General features: G+C 37.6%; 4 protein-coding genes across 7 annotated transcripts in view; 2 read left to right on the top strand and 2 right to left on the bottom strand.

The window, feature by feature from the left end:
• LOC122401397 (sphingosine kinase 1-like) overlaps positions 1–4680 on the bottom strand; it is a 36132-nt gene extending 31452 nt beyond the window's left edge. Inside the window, exon 1 of the mRNA XM_043403487.1 lies at positions 3617–4680. Within this exon, the coding sequence (XP_043259422.1) occupies positions 3617–4172 (556 nt within the window). The 5' untranslated portion in view covers positions 4173–4680. The remainder of the gene's footprint in view (positions 1–3616) is intronic.
• Positions 4681–6066: 1386 nt separating this feature from the next.
• On the top strand, positions 6067–8036 carry LOC122401399 (60S ribosomal protein L18). The gene is made up of 4 exons (XM_043403492.1): positions 6067–6129; positions 6268–6354; positions 7047–7253; positions 7621–8036. The coding sequence occupies exons 1-4, from the start codon at positions 6127–6129 to the stop codon at positions 7888–7890; spliced, it is 567 nt and encodes a 188-aa protein (XP_043259427.1). The 5' UTR covers positions 6067–6126; the 3' UTR covers positions 7891–8036.
• Positions 8037–8149: 113 nt separating this feature from the next.
• Positions 8150–12060, bottom strand: LOC122401398. Of its 3 annotated transcripts, none has more exons than XM_043403488.1 (11): positions 11013–11334; positions 10720–10832; positions 10512–10617; positions 10354–10425; positions 10112–10212; positions 9883–9986; positions 9302–9543; positions 9021–9196; positions 8775–8913; positions 8516–8715; positions 8150–8399 (listed from the first exon to the last, which is right to left on the bottom strand). In XM_043403488.1, the coding sequence occupies exons 1-11, from the start codon at positions 11028–11030 to the stop codon at positions 8156–8158; spliced, it is 1515 nt and encodes a 504-aa protein (XP_043259423.1). In that variant the 5' UTR covers positions 11031–11334; the 3' UTR covers positions 8150–8155. The 3 variants fall into 3 exon arrangements, with proteins under 3 accessions (XP_043259423.1, XP_043259424.1, XP_043259425.1); XM_043403489.1 differs by having other exon boundaries at positions 8516–8643; positions 10512–10615; positions 10718–10832; XM_043403490.1 differs by lacking the exon at positions 11013–11334 and adding an exon at positions 11903–12060 and having other exon boundaries at positions 10512–10832.
• Positions 12061–13286: 1226 nt separating this feature from the next.
• Positions 13287–24321, top strand: LOC122401394. Of its 2 annotated transcripts, none has more exons than XM_043403482.1 (11): positions 13287–13632; positions 14645–14795; positions 14868–15026; positions 15613–16025; positions 16121–16598; positions 16705–17045; positions 17300–17508; positions 17595–17880; positions 18052–18191; positions 18458–18607; positions 19632–24321. In XM_043403482.1, exons 2-11 carry the CDS (start codon positions 14673–14675, stop codon positions 22766–22768), a joined length of 5436 nt encoding a protein of 1811 aa, XP_043259417.1. In that variant the 5' UTR covers positions 13287–13632; positions 14645–14672; the 3' UTR covers positions 22769–24321. The 2 variants fall into 2 exon arrangements, with proteins under 2 accessions (XP_043259417.1, XP_043259419.1); XM_043403484.1 differs by lacking the exon at positions 13287–13632 and adding an exon at positions 13647–13701.
• Positions 24322–26804: the final 2483 nt, after the last annotated feature.

Raw genomic sequence — 26804 nt, forward strand, 5'->3', positions numbered from 1 at the left:
AAAAGTGATCTAATCTAATATCGTATTACGGATATAGCAATTATCGCCAAACTATAATTTCACGTTACAAATAGTGATTATATCAGATGAAAACTTAATAACACGTGAAACGCGTTTAGTTCCTACGGCTACATATACCTCTCTCCCAGAGATCGAAACGATACATTTAATTATTGCAGTAGTTATGTATAATTTTAATCCTAAAGCATCTCTTATACAGGGTGTTCAGCCACCTCTGGGAAAAATTTTACTGAAACATTCCAGAGGCTAAAAGGAGACGGAAATCAAGAATACCAATTTCTTGATTGAAGCTTCGTTAAAAAGATATTAACGTTTAAAGTTCTGCCTGTAGAACGACAACATGCGAACAGCTGCGCACGCGCAATAGTGGTTCTCACTCAGAAAACTGTAAGGCTGTCGATGAATCGGTAAGCAGAGTTTCGCGCGTGCGCAGCTGTTCGCAGATCGCCGTTCTACATTCGAAACTTTAAACGTTAATTACTTTTTAACGAAGCCTCAATTAACAAATTAGTATTCTTAATTTTCGTCTTATTTTGGCCTCTAGAATCTCCCATTAAAATTTTCCCCAAATACCCTGTATAGAGCTAATGAAACATTTAATATATTTTTGTATTCGCGAGTGAAAAATCACAAGCAGTGACGTTCCTGGTTCTAAAGAGCTCTCGCTTCCCAAGCATGTGGATATAAGTACTCTTTGCAAACTGAAAAAAATCACACCACCATTCGTGTTGAATAAATGCTTTGTTCAACGATAAGTATCGCTCGTTCGCGACTAATTGTAAAAATACAAACCGCGACAGTTTCTTTTAAGTCATTAAGAACAAGTTAAGATTCTAAGGATTCTTTAACTTTAGGATTTTAGCGACTTTCTCGTAAATATGCAATTCACAAGTTCGAAGCAGGAAACGTGCATAACCGGATTCTATTTGAACAAGTTACGCAATGCTTGTGTACAATTTAGCAAGGAGAAAATGTCCATAGTGATTGTCTGGAAAATTTATATTTTTTAGAAATAAGAAATACGTGGTGTAAATTTGTTACTAAATAAAGAGGAAAAAGAATAATGTTCAAAAAGTCTGAACCAGGAAGCGAATGCACATAAATTTCCCAGGAATTCTGCTACCGGTGAATAATGATTTTTCTGCTTCTCTCGAACGCGGATGTTACGCTGCAGAAAACGCGCTAATAAAAAAAGAACTCGATCGGAAAAAAAGTTCGTTCCAATAGAGGCTGGCCCAATTTCGATTTATGCTACACCAAATAATTAACGAACCATGCATCTGTAGAATACATAAAATACCAAGCATGAAAAAATATTCCATACCTAATTGAATTAAAATTTTTCCAAACATACTTTTCAAAAATGCTCCTCATACTGTTCGAATAAATGAATACATCTTTAAATATTTTTTTTCGATCATTTATTACGTCGCGTCGTGAAAATATGTATTTTCTGTTAGATGTTTAAAAATGTAAAGTGATTCATAAAACTGAATTTATTCATTAAAATTCATGAATATATAACGGTCCCTGATGACCCTGAATATTTTCCAAGTAAAAATATGATAATGGACAAATTCTTATCGTTGTCGCACAAAAAAGCAACGGAAAATTACGAGTTAGAGTTTAAACAAAGTATATTATTTTTCTTTCCTGTGTAAAATTATTGCAACTTTTAATCATCTTTTTTTAAATATTATTCAGTGTCCCAACAAATTTTATAAATAATTTAAAGTACCATAAAAATGGTCATGTACAGGGTGTTCGGCTACCCCTAGGAAAAATTTTTATGGCAGATTCTAGAGACCAAAATAAGACGAAAATCAAGAATACTAATTTGTTGATTGAGACTTTGTTAAAAAGTTATTAACGATAAAAGTTCCGCCTATAATGAATTTTTTTCTAGAAAATGGGTAGGAATTGGGGGTTAGGTCTATTCACAAAAAATTATTGTAATTGACCTCTGCAACCAAAAATAATTTTTCCAGAACGATTTGAAATTTTTTAATTTTGTCGAAAAATTTCACACATTCTCGAATTTTTTTCTCGAAAGTGGGTAGGATTTCGAGGGTATATCTATTCATCAAAAATGCTTGTAATTGACCCCGGCAACCGAAAATAATTTTTCCAGAACGATTTGAAATTTTTTTTTTCTCCGAAAAATTTCACACCTCGAATTATTTTCTCGAAACGAGGTAGGATTTCAGGTTTATGTGTATTCGCCAAAAATGATTGCAATTGAGCCCCGCAATCAAAAATAAATTTTTCAAAACGATTTGAAATTTTTTAACTTAATTTTTTAATAACTTTTTAACAAAGCCTCAGTCGAGAAATTAATGTTCTTGATTTTTGTCTTATTTTGGCCTCTAAAATCTCCCATTATAATTTTTCCCAGTGGTGGCTAAACATCCTGTATGTATATTTTAATTATGTTTTACTATTCCCATAAATCACTGAGAAAGTTATGCACAATGTCATGGCCTACTCTGTTCCTGCAATTGTGTTGCATGTATTATACAATCATTACTCTTGAATATAATATCAAGATTATTTAAAGTACATTGCAATTTTTTCCTGTGTTTTCTTCTTAGTATAAAGCTGGATTACACAATCCATTATTTAGTATCATCCATATAGTTATACAATTTGTATTAGTCCATCGATGAAAGAAAATGTTGCATTGTATAAATTATTGTATTTATTTGAAGAACATAAGAAAGAATTAAAATATGAAGATAAAATAACTTCTGAAATTAATTCAATGCATAATTATATGCATTGTTTTGTTTAAATTTAACTTATTACATTAGTATTCAATGAAAAAGAAAAATATTGTGCCTGAGAGACACTTGTTGTTTTAAATACAGGCATACTGTATACACTTATTTAAATTTATCCAAGCAAAGATATGTTGGCACCTGGCCTGCATATGCAAGGTATCTAATAGAAAGTATTTCACATCCTAATGTATACTTCACCCTCTATTTACATATCAAGGTAGATAGCAATGTAACTGTGTGTTACAATTTTAATAGAAATTCACCCAACCATTTGGATTAAATGTTTCTTGTTTGTTTATAAAATATAATTATGAATTAAAAGTGTTCAAATGTATGCAATTAGTATTATAACATTAATTATATTTTTGCTGCAACTTAAATTCTTCCTATCAAAACTTACTAATATTTGATAAAATAAAAAAAATATTTGAATAGCTTCATATTTATGCAATATAATATTTACTTTCACAGGAATGCCACAGATGCATTTAACTTTTGTTCCGTATTATTATTGATTATATTTTTGCAACTTAAATTCTTCCTATCAAAGCTTAATTATCTTTTGATCAAATAAAAAAATATTTGAATACCTTCATATTTATGCAATATAATATTTATTTTCACAGGAACACCACCGATATTTCGATTGCATTTAACTTTTGTTTCGTATTATTATTCCGTAATACCAAGCATCGATTATTTAAGATTATCATCTAAATTATCTCCGTGAAGTATCTAATTATCAGAAGGAGGAATCGTCGAGCAATTTACGAAATTATTATGCTACTCGCGTAAAATTAAAAACTTCGACTTACCATTGATCAATGATTCAAGGTTCTCGTGAGTAGGGCTCATAAAACTTTTAGGCACGGGCACGCCAGCAATGAGACATTTGATGGCTAATCGCCACCTGCTAGCCTCTCGTAGATTATCCTCGTACTTGTCAAAGCTGAGAAATCGTAGAGTGACCGTCGTTCTCACGCGTCTCTTGACGCCTTTCATGCGGGCCTTCCGTAGAGTGTAAGCATAAATATAAAGATAGGCCGACGTATCGAATTCATCGTAGCACTGAAATGCTTCCACGGACTCGACGAGCTTCACCTGCGATCTCGAGGTGCCCGGCCCACAGACACAGCTTCCCGCGCTTTTACGTTTCGAGCGCATACATCTGCATCCTATTATGTCGTTCAGAACGATCGTTTCAACCTTCGTCGTTTCGCTATTGTCTTTCTCTAAGCTGAGGTTCTTCTCCGTCAACCTTACCTTGTAGTAGGTGTTTTTCTTGGACGTGACATAAAAGGTTTCCTCGAGAAGAATGCCAGAATGCACTTGACCACCGTCCTCCATGACACGCTGATGACCGTCTTTCATTCGATAAGAAACATAAATCACACTGATATTCGTACCATGGACAGGCCATTATCATGATCTTTAAGGCACGCGACGCACAGACATCTCATTCCACTGATAGATTTCCTCGTCTGGACTTTGCGGGATGTTGTCGTTTCGAAAGATTCCATTAAGAAAGAGTATCAACGTCGGTCACTTAACAATTTAATTGTCGCTTCCGCGTCCCTTTGTTTCGTCAAGCATTTTCTGAAATTGTACTTGCTGGATTTTCTTTGCACCTTTATGAATCTATCAAAAACACGTGCATTTCTCGGGCAACGCTTTTACAACACTGCCTTGTTAAAGTATTTTACGAATGGACGGTTTCTGTATCCTGCTCGTGTAACACTGTTCAAGTTTTCCTTTCGATTGAATATTCGTAGTCGGAAGAATGTGCTATCCCGAATTGCGATTGAAAAAAATTATCTCACCATTACCTCGGCTACTCCCGTACTTACGCGCATTCGAGCATTGAACTGCCTCGAACACACTGAAGTCTACGGCATATACTGTCTATATGAAACCTGAAGGACCAATTACTGCCGGCACTTGTGGAGTTCGTCACCAGAGGGCCACAAATTACAGATAATTCTCACAAGTTCATTTCAAATGCTATGTTTAAGTACCCTTAACGCTATCTCGCGTTAAGAAGATGTACTTCATCATAAATAAAAATATTTCTTTTACACAATTCCAACAAACTGCATTGCGCAAATTAGGAATTTCATGTGAATAATTTTTATAAACAGGGTGTTTCAAATTTTAGGAGCCAAATTTTGTCAATATGTTTTATAGAACTAAATAACAAAAAAATGTAGATAGACCTATGTTTATCATTTTTATGCTGTTTAGACCTATAGATTATACTGTCAAAGTTTGACTATTCAAACATGAAACACTCTGTATAGTCATATTATATATATGTAATTTCGATCAAAGTTAAATATGTTGACTTATTCTGTTTTTCTATGGCTGTTAGACACTTTCCCTCCAAAAATTCTTAAATATTTTGTAATTCTTTTTACAACGAAAAATGTGTGTAGTATGTCACATTTTTAGCGTAAAAATGATTACAAAATGTTTAAGAATTCGTATTACATTTAATACATACATTACATAGTTGATAGTACATATTAATAACATGTAAATGAACAATAATTTGTTTCTTAATGAAAGAATTATACATTGTTATTGATTTTCCCAATTAAGAAATACAGATTTAGTGAGTTAAGGAAAATCGTTTGATATAATAATTAAAACAATATTGCATAAACATTAAAGACAAAATTGTTTAAAAATTATTGTAAATATCACGTATTCATAAAATCGAACATTTTCTGTTTCACTACTTTTCTTCGCAAAGATAATTTTGAACATTTGAATAGTCCGAAGACGATACCAAAAGAGGTTATGATATTAATTATTATTATCCTATATCAATTTAATTTGTTTATTTGATAACATGAAATAATGACAAGTTCCATTTTAATTACTATCGAGTATCACGAGCGAAAATAATACTTTTCTGTAATAAATTGTTTACAATGAATTTTAATATCCTTCTTTTTGCGATATATTATGTAAAAATACTACTGGAAAATAATATTTTACAAAAGAAATATTTCTTACTATATAAATTTGTATAGTTTTTTTTCTTCTTTAGCTTGGCAATTCTGATTCTAGAGAGCAACAGGTAAACAGTTAAAATTATTTTTATTTGAATCAATCTTTTCTTTATTATGTATATCGACATTCCTAATAAGAATTGTAGAAAATATATGTATTCAGTTTATAGTTTATAATTAATTTTTCAACGTAGTTTTCTTTCTAACACAACTTTACAACACTGTGAACAACGCCCTCTTAAACATCCGTTTTGACGAATCCCTATCGACTTCGAGAACGAGATCGTCCGTTTCTTTTCCGGTTTATCGAAATGGTAAGGCGATGCGGTGGATTTGTTGTATTTATAAAATCAATAGACAATTGATTAATCTATGCCGATCGGAATGAGTGCAGATTTTAATAATGTTTCAGAGGTGTTAAAGAGAGTTAATGATAATTATTTCGTTTGTAGGGTATCGATATTAACCACAAACACGATAGGAAGGTTCGGCGTACAGAACCTAAATCGCAAGATGTCTATTTGCGACTCCTCGTCAAAGTGAGTACATCCACGTGTATTTTCAGTTTCTGTTTTTAAGATGAATATAATTTATTTAAGTTGTTAATAATTATATTATATAGTTTGTTTGACGTGAACCTTGTTAGAATCTAGTTAACACAGTACTTGTTGTCTATGTTTTTGTTGATATATCATCGTATTGTTAGTACTATATACACGTGATACTTATGAATTTATTTTGCGAACTGCACTCTGTGTTAGTTCTTTTATGGACTAATCCAATTTGAACGTTCGCTAAAGGAAATTTAGTCAACTTTACTATTCAGTCTTGTAGCAGTAGGCTAAAGATCTTATTCCGGTTGACACAATGCAATACAAAATTGATAGAAGTTTGCATTCAATATTAATGCTTATAAGATAATTTTGTTTAACTAATAGTTATTTAAATTTTTGTATTTGAAATAATGTGTTAGAACATATTGTGTAAAATGAAATCACAGTCCACTTGTAGATTATATCATTGCAACATGTGTAGTTGATTCTATTTAATATATGTTTTAATAAGTTATTTCATATATAACCAGATAAAAATAATTAAACATGAATTGATTTATAATTTACTTTTTATAATGTTGTGGACAGTTTATTAATATTTCAATGCAAACATTTATCAACATTATTTTATTCCAAACTGTTTTGTAAAAGTGTGTATTTCGTGTTTCTTATTGTAGCTTTACCGTTTCCTGGCTAGACGTACAAATGCTAAGTTTAATAAGGTTATCCTCAAGAGACTTTTTATGAGCAAGATACATCGTCCTCCAATATCTCTTGCACGTGTTGTCAGATTTATGAAGAAACCTGGAAGAGAAAATGCTATTGCAGTAATTGTCGGCACAGTAACAGATGACTCGAGGATTTTTGAAGTTCCAAAGCTTACGGTAAATAAACTGTACCCACAGCATATTGTTTTAACAAATAATTATCTTTTTATTTTCTCATTTAAACTGATAATAATCATTTACATAGTTTACTAATTCTATGTTTGCTATTAATTAATTCGGTATATTCTTCCGAATAATATACGTGGCCGATCGACATGAAATTTAGAGGGTTGGAGAGGGAGGGTAAATGAGTACTAAACGTAAAATTTTAGTTTTGTTGACTAGAAAGCGTTAATTTGCAATATACTATTCTAATTAAACTTAAATATATAGTGTCATTTGAAAGAACAGCTGTTAATCGGATAATTGTATTGGCTAAAGAATACGCAATGCATTTATTTTATTTATCGATTTTATATTACAGGTCTGTGCATTACGCGTTACTGAGAAAGCTAGGGCCCGTATCTTGAAAGCTGGAGGTAAGCTGATCACGTTCGATCAGTTAGCATTGTGTGCGCCAACTGGAAAACGAACAGTCTTAATGCAAGGTCGTCGTAATGCTCGTGAAGCCGTGAAACACTTTGGACCTGCACCTGGTGTACCACATTCTCACACAAAACCATTAGTACGGTCTAAGGGTCGAAAGTTTGAGAGAGCAAGAGGCCGCAGGCGAAGCTGTGGTTATAAGAAATAAATTTTGTTTATTTGCCATCATTTATTGTACCATAGCCTTATGTTAACTTACGAAATCTAGGCAGTTTTTGTCTATCTCCACATTCTTTTATATAGAAAGTTGAGGCGGTTGGAAAATAAATGTTGGCTTCGTAACATTTTCACACGTTATTAATTCCTTCATTTCTGGTAATTAATTGTATATTTGTGCATTTAATGTAAAATTAAAAGTTGCAGCAATTTCTTTAAAATGATTTTATGTTATAGGTTGGAAACGAATTGAGGTACTAGTTTGTATTTGTAGTTGATGTTGCCGCATTTTGGCTTTCATCAAGATTTTCTATTATCTCTTTCGGCTTTTCCTCGTCATCAGATTGCGTTTCTTCCGAAGCAGTAATATCCGGAAAATATAAGTTCGATTCCTCTATACCTTTTTCTGGATTTTCACTTACGTGATATGGTCCGATACCGGCAAATCCTAAAAATGTCTCGCATCCTACTTTTTTTACAACGCATACAAATGTTTCATACCTGTTAACGTGAGTTATGTTACGTTTTAATCTTTCATAAAGGAATCGACTAGTATTGATATATATACCAGATATAGTTATATATTGTATAGTGTATAATAGTATTTTTAAATGTACCCCGTTCTTTCTCGCGTGTTTAATTCGAACTCGTCAATACTCTTCGCTATGATTTTTGCTTCTGGCGGTTTGTCGGATTCAAAAATACCGAAATTAATTATTTCGTCCTCAAATTCTTCCAAAACAACCTTTAGATCGTTTTTCTTCGTGTAATCATATTTGAACACTACTATGGGCAATTTTGCAGTTTTATCTTCATACTATGAATTAAAAAAGTTAAAATGTTAGTCCTAGGTACATTAAAGTATAATACACTTACCGGATATGTCTTGTTTGTGTGTACGGGGAAGATCGTGCGAAAAACAATTGCCTTGTTTCTAGAGTTCGGGGGTGACCACACAACAGGAAAAACTTCGTTTTCGGTTGTCGCGTAGGCGGGTCGGTGACGTCCAGCAAAACTAAGAAAAATGAAATTTGACTAACTTGCATTATATTTAAAAGAAACATAGTAGGTCATCTAGTGCTAAACCAAAATGAAAAATTTCTAATTTCTAATTTTACGGACCATTCTTCACTGAGAGACTTTTCCGCGTCAGGAAGTTCCGGTTCTCCAAATAAAAGATTCAACAAGTACTTGTGGATATCAACATCCGGTTTTTCTTCGTTCACTTTCAATCTCATGAACATACATTTACCATCTAAAAGGTGTTGTTTAAAATTCGCTGGCAATACATAATCGGACTGTAATGATAAATTCACTTGAAACGTTTTAAATTTTTAAATAAAAATTCGGTGTTTAATCATCTCTAAAGGTATTAGCATTTTATAATATTTTGTTAGTGTTACTTCATTGAAGAGGGTGGTGAGAATATCCTCGTTAAGTCGTTTCCGTATTTCTTGTTCGACAATGAAATTCCCTGGTAAAATTTCTTCGACTAATTCTATGTACGGTGGGCTCGATTTTTTGTCTCTTTTATGACCTTCTTCATCTTTGAAAATCCATGGGTAAAGTAAAAGACAATTTTCGTTGTTCAATGAAGTGGTCAGGTGCAACATTTCCGCTTCATATCGTGCTATAGCCTCAGCTTCTGCATTAAATTAATATTTAAAAAATAAAAAGTATTGTAAAAGTGAAAGTATTTATTATTATATCTTTTTATTCATTAAATTTTCTACGCGTCAAATCAATACGTAGGATTTATTATTTCGACAAAGCGAGTGCGACGAAACATTGTGAAATTTTTGCTATATATAAAACGTTTTGTTTTTATCTGTATAAATCTATAGAGATTGGGTTAAAATAAGAAAATCGTGTTATGAAATGACAAAGTGCTTATCAACCGTATCTTAAAGTTGTGCAATACGATGGATATATCAATTTATGTGCTAATATGAGTAAAACATCTCTAGTACGTTGTATGCAAAACCTTTTCGAGCCTTTTTTGCCGCTTCTTTAGCTATTCTAGATTCTTCGATGATTTTTAATTGTGTTATTTCTTCCGGACTTCTTTCAGACACATCTATACAAAACCTATACATTCGTAGAAAGTTAAGAGATTATCAACTCCGTATGTACAAGTTTTCTACCATACAAGAATCTACTTTGATTTCCCTTCTGTTAGTTATTTTTTTCTTTCTTATGCACATTTTACGTACTCGTGTTCTTCGCCATTTTGTACTCGGTGTAATTCTGTTGTTAACATTTGCAACAATTGTGGGCATTGCGCGCCGAACATAAGGTTCACCATTCGGCCATTCTAAATAAAAATAGTATCTTATTCCAATTCAGTAAATTAATAATATGAGTTTAATGCATAATTAAAATATGACACTTTAAAAACAATTTGAATGCACACTAAATTCAGAAAATATGGGCATTTTTTATTTGATTTACTTACGTGAATGAACATCCATGTTGGTTCACTTTTCCCTTGGAAACGTTCTAAATCTGTGATGTTATCGCACTTTGCCTAAATTTATATAATTTAATTAACACTTATAATATTTACGCGTTCCGTAGGTGAATTTATAATAAAACAAAGAAAGCAGAAATTACCGTAGCGTAGCTTAACGCGTCTCCTCCGATCTCCATTTTGATTTTCTTTAAGATGCTTACCATTCCTGTACATGGCCCGCTCCATTCTGAATAGACGTCGACCACTGGAAAAGATTAGTTAAAAAATGTATGTACGTATGTTGTACATTATTTAAAAATAATATTTATCTTTTATAACAAGACGTTTACATAATTTATATACTTTCCTATTAAACCAGCTCTTTTGAGAAGCTTCTCCCACTCGTCGTTGTTAGAAATTTCAGTCTGCAATGCCGCCGGTATTGCTTTCTTTGCCATTTTCCGCGAAGACTTTAAACCGCCCTGTACAAAATTATCAATAACTTTTTTTGTTGTTAAAAATTAAAATACGAAAATCTTATTAATAATTTTATTATCGCATCGCGAAATTTTTGTTTACAAAAGCTATGAGAAAAAAATTTTCTTTGCATATTCGAATAACGGCGCGGACAGGCCCTGATAAAATTACGAATATTTAGGTACCCTCTTTCGACGCATCATTTTTAAAGAATGTTGAGTTTACTTTTAATCCAACTATTTTATTTTTTTTTTTTTCAGTGGAATAAAATTTGTATCGCAACCCTTTTGATCTATCTTGCGCGAAAGGTAGCGAAATACTAGAAGCCGTGTATTTCTAAGTCGGGGGACCATGTCTTTCGACTTACTGTACGGGGACATCGGTGACATGGAGGACACGCAAACTCCGGCGATTAAGTCGAGCTCGGGCTGCACAAATACACGCACAGGTAATTATAGCGAACCGGAGGATCGAGGATACCACGATAAGAATTTCCTATGCATTGCTTCCGACATGAAATATTAATCTTACGCCGAATTCCGCGTAATTGCAGTAGCTTGTACTGGTACTGTGCTTTACAAGGCAGCACGATTTATCGAGCTGCATGAATGGTTACGTGATGTCCCCCTTAAATTACGTGGTTCCAGTGAAAAGGTATAAATTTAATCGTGGTTCGTATTAAATCGATTATGAGATAGGTAGGAAGTGGATAATTACATTTTTCTACGTCTGCATAATGGATTTATAGCACGACCAAGTCTAATTAAATCTTCGTTCGATTATTTTGGTCAATAATTGCCATTTAGTTCGACTTCGTTAGAGAAAAAAGTGTCGATGCTCCCGTGCGCGGAGTACCAAGTGCAAAGTATGAATAATTACTCAGGTATACAGAGTATTTACATTAATCTAAATTTTAAATAAGACTTTTTCAACTCCATACAGTTCAGAGTACTGCAGAAATACTATTGCGTAGGATTAAAAGTATTTTATGAAATATTTTTGAGCTGTTGCTGCAGCGTTAGTGCATAGTGTTTATTGTATGTAGATTGAAAATAATTTTAGTAAAAATGTTTACCAGACGAACAGTCTACGTGGAGCCTATACGCCTGAATATTTAACGCCGATTTTCTTACATCGACAGTAATCATAAACGGTATCACCTATTGGCCGATGACCGTTTTGCCTCACAGACACGCATTTATTTATTTTTATTCATTCTTAAAACACAACTACTACGCCAAATATACACGTCATTAGGCTGACCTGGTGTCGAGGTACGGGTGACGCCGATTAGCTTCCCCCTTCTTACCTCTGATGTCATTAAAATTTCTTTTAATTAACATTATATACGCCTCTGTGCAAGTTTCAGAAACATTTGTGTAACATTTCAGACAGTATTATTTGAGATGTTAAGAAAACGTAGAAAGATTTCTAAACTACGAGAACACATTGTTTTCGAAATGTTTATTGTCATCTATTGTATTGTACACTCAATGCCAATAAATTTTTATCGAAAACACTTTTTTTATCAGATGGTCATAACCCTGTCCATACGTATAAAAGTAGGATCTGCATTTATTTATAGGATATATGAAAAATAATTCCTATTGCATATAGTGATTCGATTTAAATAATTGTGTATTTGTAGATGGAGCTACTATCAGTTGAGTCACTTCTTACGATCACATTTGGGGATAAAAATATAATATTGATTAGTGCCACTTGGTGCTACTACTTTTCTAATAATTACTTTACTGGTTATGATTCTAGACTTTCGTGTTGTGTTCATCTTTAATGACATTGTTAAACCTTATTCTATTATGTAATATTTAATCAAAATCATAAGATGTGTCGAGTGTATTGAAGTTTAAAATATTGTAATATTGTAGTAGCATATTAGGCATTCGAGGTTAAAAGATAACCTAATACCAATATACTAATATTATAAGAAACGTTATAGCTTCATTAATTTATTATTACAGCCTTATTAACTCTGTTTAATTACAATTAATCAATTGTCTAACATTCATAACCCTTTTAATGTCCATTATTACAACAGTAACGCTTACCTAACAAATTCTTCTTTAAGTATAGGGACATTTGGTTGTGAAAGGAATCCATTATTCAAAGCTTGCGAGAACTAGTTACCATTCGAAGCCCTCTAGTGGTAAATTAGAGAAATGTCGTTAATGAATCTCAAGAGCATGAAATTTCTTGGATAGTAGAATCGTTTCGCATTTAAATATCTTCGTGTTTAAGATAAAGATTGCTAAATAAGCCTTATTAACAAGTTCATTGACAGATCTAACGAAACAAAAATGTTTTCTCCTCTTGTTTCTTTCTTCTCCCCAAACATGGAATTTAGTTAACGTAATTTTAACGTTGATTATGCCATCTAGATAAATTTTAGATCTCATGAATACCAAGGGTTCGTGTTCGCTTTTCTCTTGCTATCCCCTCCTTTCCCACCATTTCCTTATCTGAATCAGCTGATTATTGTTTTCGTATTTTCAACGGAACAGACCGTTGCTGAAGTTATGATACGCGATACGTTTTAACGGGTGTCTTTTTTCAATTTTCTCGTAAACGCGTCGAAACAGACAACGAACCCGACGGGCACCGCATCGACCAAGAATTCCACCGACGCGCTTCATATTTCGAACAAAAAGATTGACGTTTCGCGGGCGGGGTGACATCACTATCGTTTCCTGGTTGTGTTGTGTCAGTCACTCGCAGAATGACGCAGTAGAAGGTCGTTTCAGAGATGGCGAGCTTCCCAGTATGAAAATACAGTTTTATGGCGAGGTAAATCCAAGATTCTGTTTTCCGTTCATTCGAAAACGATCGAAGTGCAGACGTTTCACCGTAAAACGAGTAATAACGACGTCGTGAGAAGCGATTGTTTTGTTGTGACTAAACTACCTTCTACCCCTTTGTTCGACTTAATGTCAGGGTCGCCCTTCTAACGCCAAGTGTATGAATTTTTTGTTCTGGAATCTGACATGTATTTGTACGAGTTTTTTTTCGGGGCGACAAACATTCGGACTTTCTCTTCGTCGTTGTTCTGACATTTGCGTTTGCCTTTTATAAATCGTCCCTGAGCGTGCACGACGAACAGCTGTACTGGATTGTGTAATATTCTTTAACAGGCAAAATAGATTCTCCCACTACTTTCCTGTCACTCATTTATTCATTATCCGTGTACAGATAATGTTTTGTACATTTCCGAGCACGAATGGTAATGCTTTTGTAGCAGCTTTTTATTTTGTTGATTAGTGATTTCCATTTCGTACGATTCTTATTGACTATGCATGATATTGTTATTAATAGAAGTATGTAAACTGTATGTATTTAATCCGAATACAATAAAATAAATCTTTAACGCGCAATAAACAATTTCTTTTATGTTATCGCGTTTAAAACAATTTGTTTATTAATTAACAAAAATTTTGTTTGCTATTCAAATTAATGCTCGTATGCGAAATTACATGTAATTAATAATAAATTATTTTATTTATCATTAGCATTGATAATACTGTCGTGATATAATTTTTTATTAACATTGGAAATATCGTGTTATTTATTTAAAATTATTTTTTAAGGAAAGCTATAGAAACAATATGTTACTAATTTTTTAAATCAATGAGTGATATATTAATTAGTTTTTAAATGTTTATATTAAAATCATAACTTTCCTCTATTATATTGGAATTATAATTACATACTTATAATCTTTGGTAATATATTGTTCATAGTACATTTGTAATACAATTTTAGTACTTTACATAAATATAACGGATGTAATATTTATTTGCAGGTAAAAACGTTCAGTTTGGGAAGAAAAAATGTCTGCAGACTCTCCAAGGCGTGGTGTGCATAAAGGAGCTCAAGTCGTAACACCTCAACCAATCGTGGACAGAACAATAGTAGACAGCGTTGCGGGGATTATTAATGATATTGTTCCACAGGTTGGTACATTTGGGCATCATCCTTCTCCTTACTTTTTATTAAGAGATATGTATTATCTTGTTTATGTACAGGCTTACGCTGGCACATTAAATTCAGATAACAAAGAGTCTATATCATGGGCAAGATTTGAGTATGCAGACATTAATGATCCTGCCTTATATCCAGACTACAATGAAGGCTCTAATACACCACCTCTATTACTGGTGCTTGGTTATACAACCGGAGTTCAGGTTTGTTTTTTCTTTGTTTGGCTTTTCTGTACGTAATAGAGGTATTGGATGGTAAAAGGACACACGTGCCAAAATGCCATGAAAAAGTAATACAATAATAAAGAAATGGTCATGATTTCCATTACTTGAAATATTCCAAGAATAAAGTTTTATACGCACGATTCAATTCAAATGTTTAATTTGATTAAAAACTAAGTGCAAGGGACTTCTATAGACTCGCATGATTTCTAATTATAGAACATTGTTTTTGTAGTAGTACAAATTTTAAAGCTATATTCTTCTGTACGTATAGATAAATCTTATTTTATCTAACAGTTGCAATACGTAAACAGGCTCATTCATTATTAAAATAAGGGGACATATATGGCTAGTAAAGATAATAATACGATACTCAGAATTTTTTTTAACGAAGGATATATATGGGGGCTAAGAATCATAGCACATTGCCATTATCCCTAACTGCTTTGCTAAGATGGCTGGGCCCTCACCTTAACTATCGGGGGTCCGGTGGTGATTTGACGACGCCTTTGTCACGTCGGAAGGAGGCCAATAAAGACTGACATGTAATACATTTTACCGAATATAGGTATGGTTGATAGCAGCAACGGGAGAAGCAACCGAAGTGTTATCATGGCGGCAAGAAGTGGTACGCACTCTGAGAATTTTACCAAATCCAAAGATTGACGATGACCATGCCGATCTGTTTGATTTGAAACGGCCGATGGTAGCAGTATGTGATTCAGCTGGACCTGGACCACAATTTTGCAACATTAGTTTCATTTCGCTAAAAACTGGGGAACAAGCTAAAAGCATAAAGTTCAAAAATCCTGTTTGCGACATTTTGGCGAATAAGCGATCCATAGTAGTGACATTCACTGAAAAGATCGCGGTGTTTGATGCTCGAACATTGGAAGATGTGTTAACAGTCACTACCTGCTACGCCAGTCCAGTTGCAAATCCAAATCCTGTCGCATTAGGGACAAGGTGGCTTGCTTACAGGTGAGGATATTGTTTCTACGATAAATTCTCGGATATTAAGCTATTTAATCTTTGGACGATCGCGTCTGTAATAAACAATTTTCTATTGTTTCCAGTGAAAAGAAATTATTACCAGCGAAAAGAAGCAGCGGTGGTTGCGAGGGGGAGGGAGTTCAAAGTTACACCGCGACTGTTCTTTACGCTGCAAAATCATTGGGTAAAGGTTTACGCGGCTTGGGAGAGACCGTTGCGTCGAGTTTGACCGGAAACTCGGTGACGCCCATGGTCATCAATAATACGAGCAGTGATGCGACCCAACCAGGCGTGGTTACGATATTAGATCTCCAAGCAGCTAAAGAGGAGAAAGAATTAGATGATGCAAATATAGAGACTGTAATTGCTCATTTTACTGCCCATAGTGATGCAATCGTTGCCATGACTTTTGATTTAAGCGGCGCGTTGCTAATGACCGCTGACAAACGGGGGCATGATTTTCATGTATTTAGAATTCAGCCGCATCCGGGAGGGCCCGCATTGGCAGCAGTGCATCATTTGTATATTTTACATCGCGGAGATACCACTGCAAAAGTGCAGGTATTTATTCTTTATTTTTAAACAAATTATTAGAAAATATTTAATGTTTCGTTATTTTCATATTCCAATCTGAGGATACGTGTTTTATGATTCTCTGTCACGACAGGATATGGTATTCTCGAGCGATACTCGTTGGGCGGCAATTTCAACTGTACGGGGTACTACTCACGTGTTTCCGGTCGCACCGTACGGTGGACCGGTAGGAGTGCGAACTCATTCCACACCTCATGTTGTAAATAGACTTTCAAGATTTCATAGAAGTGCAGGTTTAATGGACGACAGCACCAGATCCCATTCTCCTGTCCCTCATACAGAGTTGCCTTTGTCAATATATTCGTATTCTAATCCAAGACTTCCTCCGTATCCTCATCCAACTGTTCTACACCCTTTAGCGCAGATACGACAACCATATTCGTTAAATTACGTAAACAGTCAAGCTCAACAAAGGTAATTCATCTCTGCATAACACGTATATTAAATGTTATACAGTGGTGCTTTAGAAATTGGCCGGTCGCTCTCGGTTCGTTGAACTGGCAATATCCAAACCATCACTGTATTCTGTGAAAGATCTTCCAAAACAACGAATTATCCCCCTTTCCCTCTACGGATTCATTTTATCGTTTCTAAATTCGTAGAAAGGAAGGGGATGTTTCGTTTCCTATTTTTTCAAGATCTTTTGAACCGTTTTTTATGTTGTGCAGTAGGCCACAGCAGAGACAACGATTGCACTCCGACGATATCGGAATCTTACCATTAAAAATATGTGCTTGCTTCGCACCCCCAAGGGCTTGGATGTATGCACAAAGAGAATCCACCGCGAAAGTTGTGAAGAGGGCAGTCGATTCTCTATTTATCATGGCGTGTCACGGGAATATGATACAATACGATCTAGAACCGAAACCAGTTTCAGGTGAATAAGATACACGTTCGGAAAGTCCCATCGAAAGCGTGCACTTTAGCATTTCTCGTGTTTCATTAACGAATAATACGTTACAGGCGTACCAAAAGAAAAAGTGTGCGACGACACGATGCTTGAATTAGAAGTCGAAGCTAAAGGCCAATGGCCTCTTTTAAGATGCCCGAATTCCTTCGAGATACTGTCACCTTTGCCAACGTCTAGCCCTTTGCTGAGTGTTGTCACTATACATAAAGACATGCAAGACGTCGATTCAGCGGAGGATCGTTGGTTAAGTCAAGTAGAAATTGTAACACACGCTGGTCCACATAGACGGCTTTGGATGGGACCTCAATTTGTCTTCAAAACGTACAATGCGACCAGCGGGTTAGTCTTTCTTTTTTAAATGTTTCACGCTGCACTGGAGAGTTGGAGAGAATGTCCCTAGAATTTTTGGAAAAGACGGATTTCTAATAAATATCACTTGAGGGCATTCTTTATAACTCTTTGAAATTACTGTTATATATTTCTATATTAACAGACGTTTATTATCGATAGAGCTCCAGTGAATCTCGTCGAAACTGAGGCTATTGAAATCGGAGTTACCGGCGTGTCTCGTCCCGCGAGATCAAATCCTGTCAATATGCCGCGTGCTGCATCCAGGGCATTGGTACCTGTCGTTATCGATGGATCAGGAAGTAAGTTTACAAATAACTCATACGCAGAATTTCCTACGTAAGTAGCTTGAAAATCTGCGCTGAGGTTAGAATTAATTTTATTAGGCTCGCGAACAATGTACCAAATAAAATCTAGATACGTATACTGTTTGGTAAAACCGAAGTCAATGTATTTTGTTTTGGAACTTGCATCGCCGATTTACAGGCAAAATACTTTGTCGTTTCCATGCTTAAATTCATTCGTTATTTTCGATAATTCGTACTAATACGAACGACATATTTTCCAGGCAGTTACGAGCAGTCCCCAAGATTCATGGAAGCTTATGGTGATTCCTTAGATAGCGAAAACACGGGCGTTGGTAACGGCGAGAATCAGCTGAGAGAAGACCTTGCCGAAGCGATGCTGGAGACGTCTATCGCGCCTCACCGTGCCCCAGGTGAGTGATCATTCAATGAAACGTGTGGTGCTTTGCTTCGAAACAGCAAATTTACGAATATCCCGACATGTTCCTTTTTGTCGATATTTCTTACACGTTTAAAGTAATTGGTACCGACGAATTCAAGACACTTTGTACAATTTATACTTTCGAACACCCGAGTCGTGCAGCTTCGATACGTCTTGCGAGTAAAACGCGGCAAGGTTTAAAAGACGACAGAAACGAAAAGAATTTTACCTAGGATGTTTCTTTCGGTCGACGATCAGTACCATTTACATTTTTCAAGAAAGCAACATATCGATCGATATCACGACGGTTGCTGAACGCAAAAACTCCTGTCGTGCACATATGGCGACATCCAAAATTCTTTGTTTAGCGATGCTCGTTAGAATAAAAACTTTCACAAGCAACGCGCCCAGACACAGACGCGGTGCTTCTGCTTTCTGCATTTGGTGACGGATGATTGTTAGATTGTAAGTTTGCGTGGATACAGAACTGGCCAGAGGCAGGTATCTCCGTTCCCCCCGTCCGCCCTTAATGACATTCTAACTACTAACAGCAATGTACTATATTTTTTTTTTTCTTATCGACATCTGCTCTTCGAGCCAAGGTAAAACGAGAGTCTACTACCCCCCGGAGAGTATATCTTTTGTCATTTCCGAGTTTCGGGGTAATTCGTACTTTTCTCGTACCTGTTCGAACGGGTCCCCGAAAACGATTGCGATGAAATTTGTGTCTTTGTGGTGTGCAGTGTGAAGAAACTCGTCATAAGATCTTTTTTGTTTTTTTAGAGGTCGTCGTTTAATTTCTTTCACCGTATTCTTGATCTTCCGATTTCACATAAACCCCCCCTCACTTTTGTACAGCGTCGAACCCGGTAGATCAGTCGTTGCTACGTCGTAATCATTTCACGCACCTCAGGCGAGCAAAACTGTTATCTCGCAAAGACCAAACGTTAAAAAAAATAAACGAGGGAGATTGTTATTCGATATTGATACCTGCCAACGGCTTTTTCTGTTACTAGGGAGGCGATCGGTATTTGAGAGGGTGGGTCAACCGGTAACTAAAGTCGTCAACCCTCTTGGCACCGTGATTACCGTATCCGCCGACGAGGAGGACGTTAACTCCGGTCAGGAGTTCGATTCCGCGGAGGAGTGCCACGTACCGGAGCCGCCTAGAAGCGTGTGCGCCGAGGAGGGTCCGGCGTCTCTGGGCGATTTCGAGCCGGATAGCCAGACGTTGCGCGACCTCACCGAGATCTGCGCGGAAATGCGCTCGGCCAGCGAGCCCGCGATCGACAGCGTCCCCGACGAGAACATCTGCGAGGTGAAACAGAAGAAGCTGCTATGCGTGGAGATCGCGCCGCTCGCGAACCCGGGCAGCTGTTCCATCGACTTCGAGAGGGAGGAGGCGTTCCGCGACATGCCCACCAGCCTGAGCCTGTGCGTGGAGCAGGGCGAGATACCGAGCAGCCCGATGACGCAAGCAAAAGAGACCACCTGGGGCAAGAGACTCGACAAACGAGGCGAGAAATCGCACGAGAAGGCTCTGCCGGAGGCTCAGTACGTGGTGAATTGCAGCGACGACAGCGTCGTATTGATGGAGAACAAGTCTGTACATGGACGCAGGAACGCTCCGGCGCATTGCAAGTCGGAGAGCAAGAAAGCTACCGAGCCGGAGAAAGAGAAATCGAAGAAGTCGGGGAAGAACGGAGCTGGTGGTAACTGTGGAAAGCGAGAGTCCAAGGCCCCGATGAAGAGGTATGTGCTGAAGGAACACGAGGACAGTATCGTAATCGAGGATACCAGGGAGGAGTCCAAGAACAATTGCAAGAAGAAGGTGGAAGAGGCGAAGGGCAAAGTGGAGTCTTCGAAGGAGACAGCGACGAAGTCGAAGAGCAAATCAAAATCTTCCGCGAGTCAGGATAGCAGATACGCGAAACCAGCGGTCGAGAGCGATGGTAAATGTTCCGGGAAGCTGGAGGATCCGATCGTGGAGTTAGGATACGTCGTAGAGGGCGCTGAGAAGACGGAGGAGCCGAAGTTCGCGGACGTTGAGAAATGCAAGTCACCGCCGTTGGAATCCACGGATGATTTCAGCTCTATCGAGTATCACATGATCGAGACGCCTTGTTGCAGTAAAGAGGGTACGTCGGTACAGTCCGACGAAGACATCGAGCATATTCAGAGGTCCGAGATCACTCAGTTGCAACAGGCTGAGTGCATCGACGTCGAGAAATGCACCGGTTCTCCCGTTATGCAAAGAAAGAACAGCAAGAACACGATATCCGACGATGATCTGGAGTATATACACACCTCTGAGTTGGTCGAAACGCCCGACAAGAAGTCCAAAGAGGATCTGCTGCTGGAAGCTGACAAAGGCAGTGGTTACGACTCCTCTGCTAGCAAACGTACGCTCTCGGACGATGATTTGGAACACGTGCAGATCTCTGACGTCTGCCCCGTGATTCTGAAAGACGATTGCGAGAGAAAGTCTCAGGAGGCTCCCACAGGCTCGGAACAGGTGACGAAGTCCAAAGGCAAGAAAACGAAGGACATCGTGGTGATCGAGAGCGACTCCTCCGCTGTCGACGTCACCGTGATCATCAAGGAGAGCTGGAAGACCAAGAGCGTGGAGAAGAAAGAAGACCTGGAGGAATGCACCAAAGAAACGGGGATCGTCGAGACTGTCAGCCCCTTGAAGAAGATCAAATCTCGCCAAACGAAGACGTCGCCCTCCAACATCCCTCCCAAACGATCCCCAGGCACGATCGAGATCATCGACATCGACGCGATGCAGAAGGCTGAGATGGAAGTGTTGACTGATACAGTATCGACTCCCGAGTGTAAGATTCTGTCTGGACCGGAAGTGAGTGGGACTCGCGCCAAGAAATCTCGGAAAAATAAAAAATCATACGTAGACAGCAACCCTCAAACCGATCATTCGTCCGAATCCTCGAGAACCGTCGAAGAGCAGAAACCAGCAAACGAGATCTCTTGGAGCGCCATCGTCAAGAAGAAGAGCATCTCCGTGGAGCGAGAAATCCCAAAAGACGACGATAAACTCGTCGAGATCGAGGAAACGATCGAATCCACGGACGTTGCTAAGTGTAGCCTGGAGAAGTCGGATCCAGGGAGGAAGAAGAATCCAATCGTCGAATTGGACCCTAGAGAGGTTCCCGTCGACACGGCTGAAGTGTCCTGGAGCTTGGTCGTGAGACAAACGGACGATCAGGAGAAGAAGGACGACATCGAGACGATCGCGGAGGAACGGAACGAAGAGAGGAAGCTCCGTCGAAAGCACGAGTCCTCGTTTCAGTTCCCGACGATGATCGACAAGCTTCGCGAGGCTGTCGCCGAGTTGGACACCGGAGAGCTCGCGGCTCGCGCAGTGGACGTTTCGTGGAGCTCCATCGTGAGGAAGAAGAACTCCGGCGAACAGGAATCTAAGAAAGAGTCCGATTTCGAGTCGATCGCGGAGGAGTCTGACGATAAGAGAACTGAGAAACACGAGTCCTCGTTCCAATCGACGATGATCGACGAGCTGGAGGCTGCTGTCACGGACATGGACGCGAGAGAGTTCGTCATCCAGCCGCCCGAGCTCGAGGAACAGCCGAGTCTGACCGTGTTACCGGTGATGGTGGACCCGGAGGAACTGGAGACGGAGTTTCTCGGCGATCGAGAGTGGTCTTGGAGCTCGATCGTCAAGAAAAGCACCCCTGCGGAACTCGAGGGAAAGGAACCGTTGCAAGTGGAAGAGCCAGCCGTGTCGGGTGTCAAGATCACGGAGGATCCGGAAGGTGAATTCGCCGAGGGGGATTCCAGCTTTAAAAGCTGCGCGAAACGCTCGAGCGACGAGAAAGAATCCGACGACGACGGCTTGTCAAAGATCGAACAGCTCCCCGTGGATCTAGGGTTCCTGAAGGAGGACTCGTCGGAGCCTGAAAGGGACCCCGGGAAGAGGAGCGACTCCGAGCACGAGGTCGTGCCCGAACGTTCGAGTTCCTCGGACGAGTTGAACGCTAACGCGGCGTACGCGGACGCGGATGGGGATTACTCGGTGCAGGCGGCGATCGATAGGAACGCCGCCGTTGGCGCGACCGCCTCGGTCTGCGCCACCTCCAAGAAAGGCAACAGATCGAAGAAAAAGAAACGCAGATGAGTAGAGGATTGCATGGATGTGCCCGGGGCCAGCCTTGCCCTTTACATTCTCCTGATGCAAGTAGCGGGAGCCGATTAGCGAGAACGCGGACCGAGAATCTCCGCGTTCTCGATCCCCCCGACCTCTCTGTTCCGGTCGTTTTTAAACGTAAGATGTATCTTAGAAACATATACGAACATTTTGCGAGCGTCCTCCGAATATTTTCTAAAACTACATTCGATGGATCAACCGTGAAACGTTGCGACATTGCCTTCTTCTCGTCCTCGACTAATTTCAATCGTTAGTCTAAGTACCAAACTATTTTAATTTGTAATTTGTAATTTTGCTCCAATCAGTGTTCGACGCTCTAGTATGGAATAAACCTTCGTGAATGGGGCAATGTCGCCGCGTTTTACCGCATCGTGAAAAATGAAGGAGACTGTTGCAGTATTATTACACGTTAGAAAACGACGATTCGAAAAGATACCGCACAAGACGCTCGGACGAAAATGTTCTAAGATATTCTAAGGGCAAGGCTGCACCCTCGGACGTGCGTCCGTCGACGTTCGATCGAACGCAAAAAAAAAAAAACATGATTAAAATGGAACAAAAAAAAGAAAAAAGAATTGTCACGTAGAATTTTTTCGAGACGAAACTTCTATATAATAAAAAGAAAAACTCCGTCTGTGGTTCGAGGAATTTATCATAGCGATTTCTGTTTCGACTGCCTTACATCGTCGAGTAAATCGAGTCTACTGTTATCCGTGCGGTGCGTACGAAAAGTGTTTTAGCTTTACCGTTACCGGTCGACGAATCCGATAACGAACGCGATCGTTTATACGACACTGACAATTGGCGATTCAAACCTTATTCGACTGCTTTTCGTTTCTACTAGAATACGGTGGCGAGCAGGGATGGGCAGAAATGTGTCTCAACGAGTGTAGCGAATCACGAACACCTTGCTGATTTATATTCTGTTTGTAATCGAGCGCTTAAAAGTATTTGCACGTTCGCGTTTGGTGGCTGTGCAGCTGTAGAATACCTTTGTTTGTCTTCGTTGTCGAATACAGAATACACAGGTGTTATGCAACTATCTGCGAGGCTTATGGCTTTTGATAAGCGATATTTGTAGATATTTTTAGAAGGGAAAGCATCTTTAGAAATTATTTATACACGTACGTTGAAATCAAGATAGAAATCAGTTTCTAAATAATTGTGTACATTCATTTTAATTTATTTGTATACAAAATTTGAAGGGGGTACATACATTGAAATCAAGATTTAAATCAATTTCTAAATAATTGTGTACATTCATTTAAATTTATTTGTATACAAAATTTGAAGCACATACGTTGATATCAAGATAGAAATCAGTTTTTAAATAATTGTGTACACTCATTTTAATTTATTTATTTGTACATAAAATTTGAGGAGGATACATTAGTATCATATAGACTGTTCGGACACCCTTGGAAAAAATTTTAATGGGAGATTCTAGAGGCCAAAATAAGACGAAAATGAAAGATACTAATTTGTTGATTGAGGCTTTGTTAAAAAGTTATTTATGTTTAAAGTTCCGCTCGTACTGAATTTTTTTCTCGAAAATGGTTAGGATTTCGAGGGTATGTCTATTGACCAAAAATTATTATAATTGACCCCCGCAACCGAAAATAATTTTTCCAGGACGATTTGAGATTTTTTAATTTTGTCGACAAATTTGTCCACCTTCTTGAATTTTTTTCTCGAAAATGGTTAGGTTTTCGAGGGTATGTCTATTGACCAAAAATTATTGTAATTGACCTCTGCAATCGAAAATAATTTTTCCAGAACGATTTGAAAAAATTTTTTTTCGCTGAAAAATTTAAACACCAAATAAATTTATTAAAGATAGAGAAGATTGGTCAAGGACTTAATGTAACTAAATAAAAATAGGTCTGGGTTAGGTCTGGGTTATTTCCCCAGCTACCCTCTGTCGATTTTTCTTAAAAATTCGATTTTAATTTTAATAATTTTGCTTTACGTCCTTCGAAAATTTTGTTTAGTACTTTTTTTGTAGGTATCCATGAGCTCTACTTCCATACTAAATTTTATTGAGATACGTATACTATTGTAGAAGTTATGGACGTATGAAGATTGGACCATCTTTATGGGGGTTTTCTCATTTTACGGGGTTAAGGAACAAGTTTTCGAATGTTCTTAGACTTTCTACGTATTCTTCACCAAAATATGCGTTGTTTGCCGTTTGAAACATTAAAATCCTCCTATCCGTTCAGAAGTTACGACATTTTAAAGATTCACATGAAATTTTGGGGCAACATTTCGGGCTATAAATTACATTTTCGATTAGGAATTTTTTTCTTGAAACTGAGTAGGATTTCGGGGGTATGTCTATTCACCAAGAATGATTGTAATTGACCCCTGTAACCAAAAATAATTTTTCCAGAACGATTTGAAATTTTTTAATTTTGTCAAAAAATTTCACTTTCTCGAATTTTTTTCTCGAATGTAAGTAGGATTTCGAAGGTATGTCTAATGACCAAAAATTATTGCAATTGGCCCTTGCAACCAAAAATAATTTTTCCAGAACGATTTGAAATTTTGTAATTTAATTTCTGAATGACTTTTTAACGAATCAACAAATTGATATTCTTGATTTTCGTCTTATTTTGTCCTCTAGAATCTCCCATTATAATTTTTCCCAGGGTTAACCGAACACCCTGTATACACTTGGCCTCAGATTATGTATTTGTTATTCGATAAGAAAACTGAACATAAGTACTTCTAATTAATTAAATAAGGAATTCTTTAACACGTTGACTGCCATATAATAAAAGGACCTGAATACCTGTAAATTTAAAAATAATTTTACTTACATTGGGAATGCTACCAAATACAAAGTACTCCATTAAACTATTAAATATCTCTATTAGTTATAATTTGAAAAATTGGTAATCTACGCGTTAATTAATACGCATACACGAATACAAAATTATTATTTACACAGAATATAATGCGCAAGGTCGTTCGTAGCTCGTCCAAAGCACCGAATACATTCAGTATTTTAGATGTATTTTAACGAAAAGCTAATTCCGAGCCGTCCCTGTTCGCGAACACGTTATCGTTTCAGTTTTTGCACAAACAAACGCCTCTGCCGTACGAACAGTCCGATCGGAGTCGTTCGCCCCTTTTGTATGCCACCGAAGACAACCGAAATGCTTTCCATGAAAGCCATCTGTAAAATTTCGAACGGTTTAGAAATTCATTAAAAGAATTCTCGGGTCGTCATTCTAGGATCACACTGTGTGTAAACGAGCGGAAACATTCGTCAGCCCCCGTTCCGAGTTCCCCCCCTCCCGGGCATTTTGTAGCGGACGCAGTTGGAAACGAATAATCACGAATCGAGCTTTGTTAGTTCTATTCACCCGCGAGGCTTACCGTAAACGTTGTTAGCCGAGAGTAAACGATATACTTTTGCAAAACGTAGCCAGGCACGCGCAGCAAACGAGAAAAGAAAAAAAAAGAAAAAAACGTGTTTCTTCTTCGTGAATGTTTGAACTTGTTCATAATTGTCGTTGGCCGTGAAACCGGTCGCCAGTAGGTTTCGTAGATCCTTTTTCTTATACCAAGAGGAAAGAGAAAAACAACTAGTTAGTACGAATTTTATCGATATCGCCACGATGGGGGGCAAAGAAAACAGTGAAATACAAGGTGTATCGAGATTACACCGCGTTCGCGTATTTGCGTTTAGGAGGAGTATCACGAAATAGCGATTAAGTGTCTTACGTGGGTAACTGTTTTAAATCCAAAGGATTTTAGTTGATTTGTGATGCAAATCGGGTGAAAGAGGTGACGATTCACCGTGTATATATTTATCGTAATCTTCGATCATATGAATTCGCAATGCATATGATAATTGGACGTGTGTTATGTAACGTTGATACGCGTAAAGAGCATTTTCTTGCATCGTATGCGAGCAAGGACACGATTTAGAGCGGGATCGGGTTGTACCGTAGTTCGAACGGAATTCATTGGCCGCTCAAGGTCGCTGGTGGCTCAT

Source organism: Colletes gigas, unplaced genomic scaffold, assembly GCF_013123115.1.
Source record: "Colletes gigas isolate AHSC1104 unplaced genomic scaffold, ASM1312311v1 Colletes_gigas_Sc00024, whole genome shotgun sequence".
NCBI classification, from domain to species: domain Eukaryota; kingdom Metazoa; phylum Arthropoda; class Insecta; order Hymenoptera; family Colletidae; genus Colletes; species Colletes gigas.

Coding starts and splice junctions, on each gene's coding strand:
- LOC122401399 (XM_043403492.1), top strand. Junction 6,355..7,046: donor ATTTGCGACTCCTCGTCAAA/GTGAGTACATCC, acceptor TTCTTATTGTAG/CTTTACCGTTTCCTGGCTAG. Junction 7,254..7,620: donor TTGAAGTTCCAAAGCTTACG/GTAAATAAACTG, acceptor TTTATATTACAG/GTCTGTGCATTACGCGTTAC.
- LOC122401398 (XM_043403488.1), bottom strand. Junction 10,213..10,353: donor CAACATGGATGTTCATTCAC/GTAAGTAAATCA, acceptor ATTTTTATTTAG/AATGGCCGAATGGTGAACCT. Junction 8,716..8,774: donor ACACAAACAAGACATATCCG/GTAAGTGTATTA, acceptor TTTAATTCATAG/TATGAAGATAAAACTGCAAA.
- LOC122401394 (XM_043403482.1), top strand. CDS start 14,673: ATGTCTGCAGACTCTCCAAGGCGTGGTGTGCATAAAGGAGCTCAAGTC. Junction 18,192..18,457: donor CGTTATCGATGGATCAGGAA/GTAAGTTTACAA, acceptor CATATTTTCCAG/GCAGTTACGAGCAGTCCCCA. Junction 18,608..19,631: donor CGCGCCTCACCGTGCCCCAG/GTGAGTGATCAT, acceptor TTCTGTTACTAG/GGAGGCGATCGGTATTTGAG.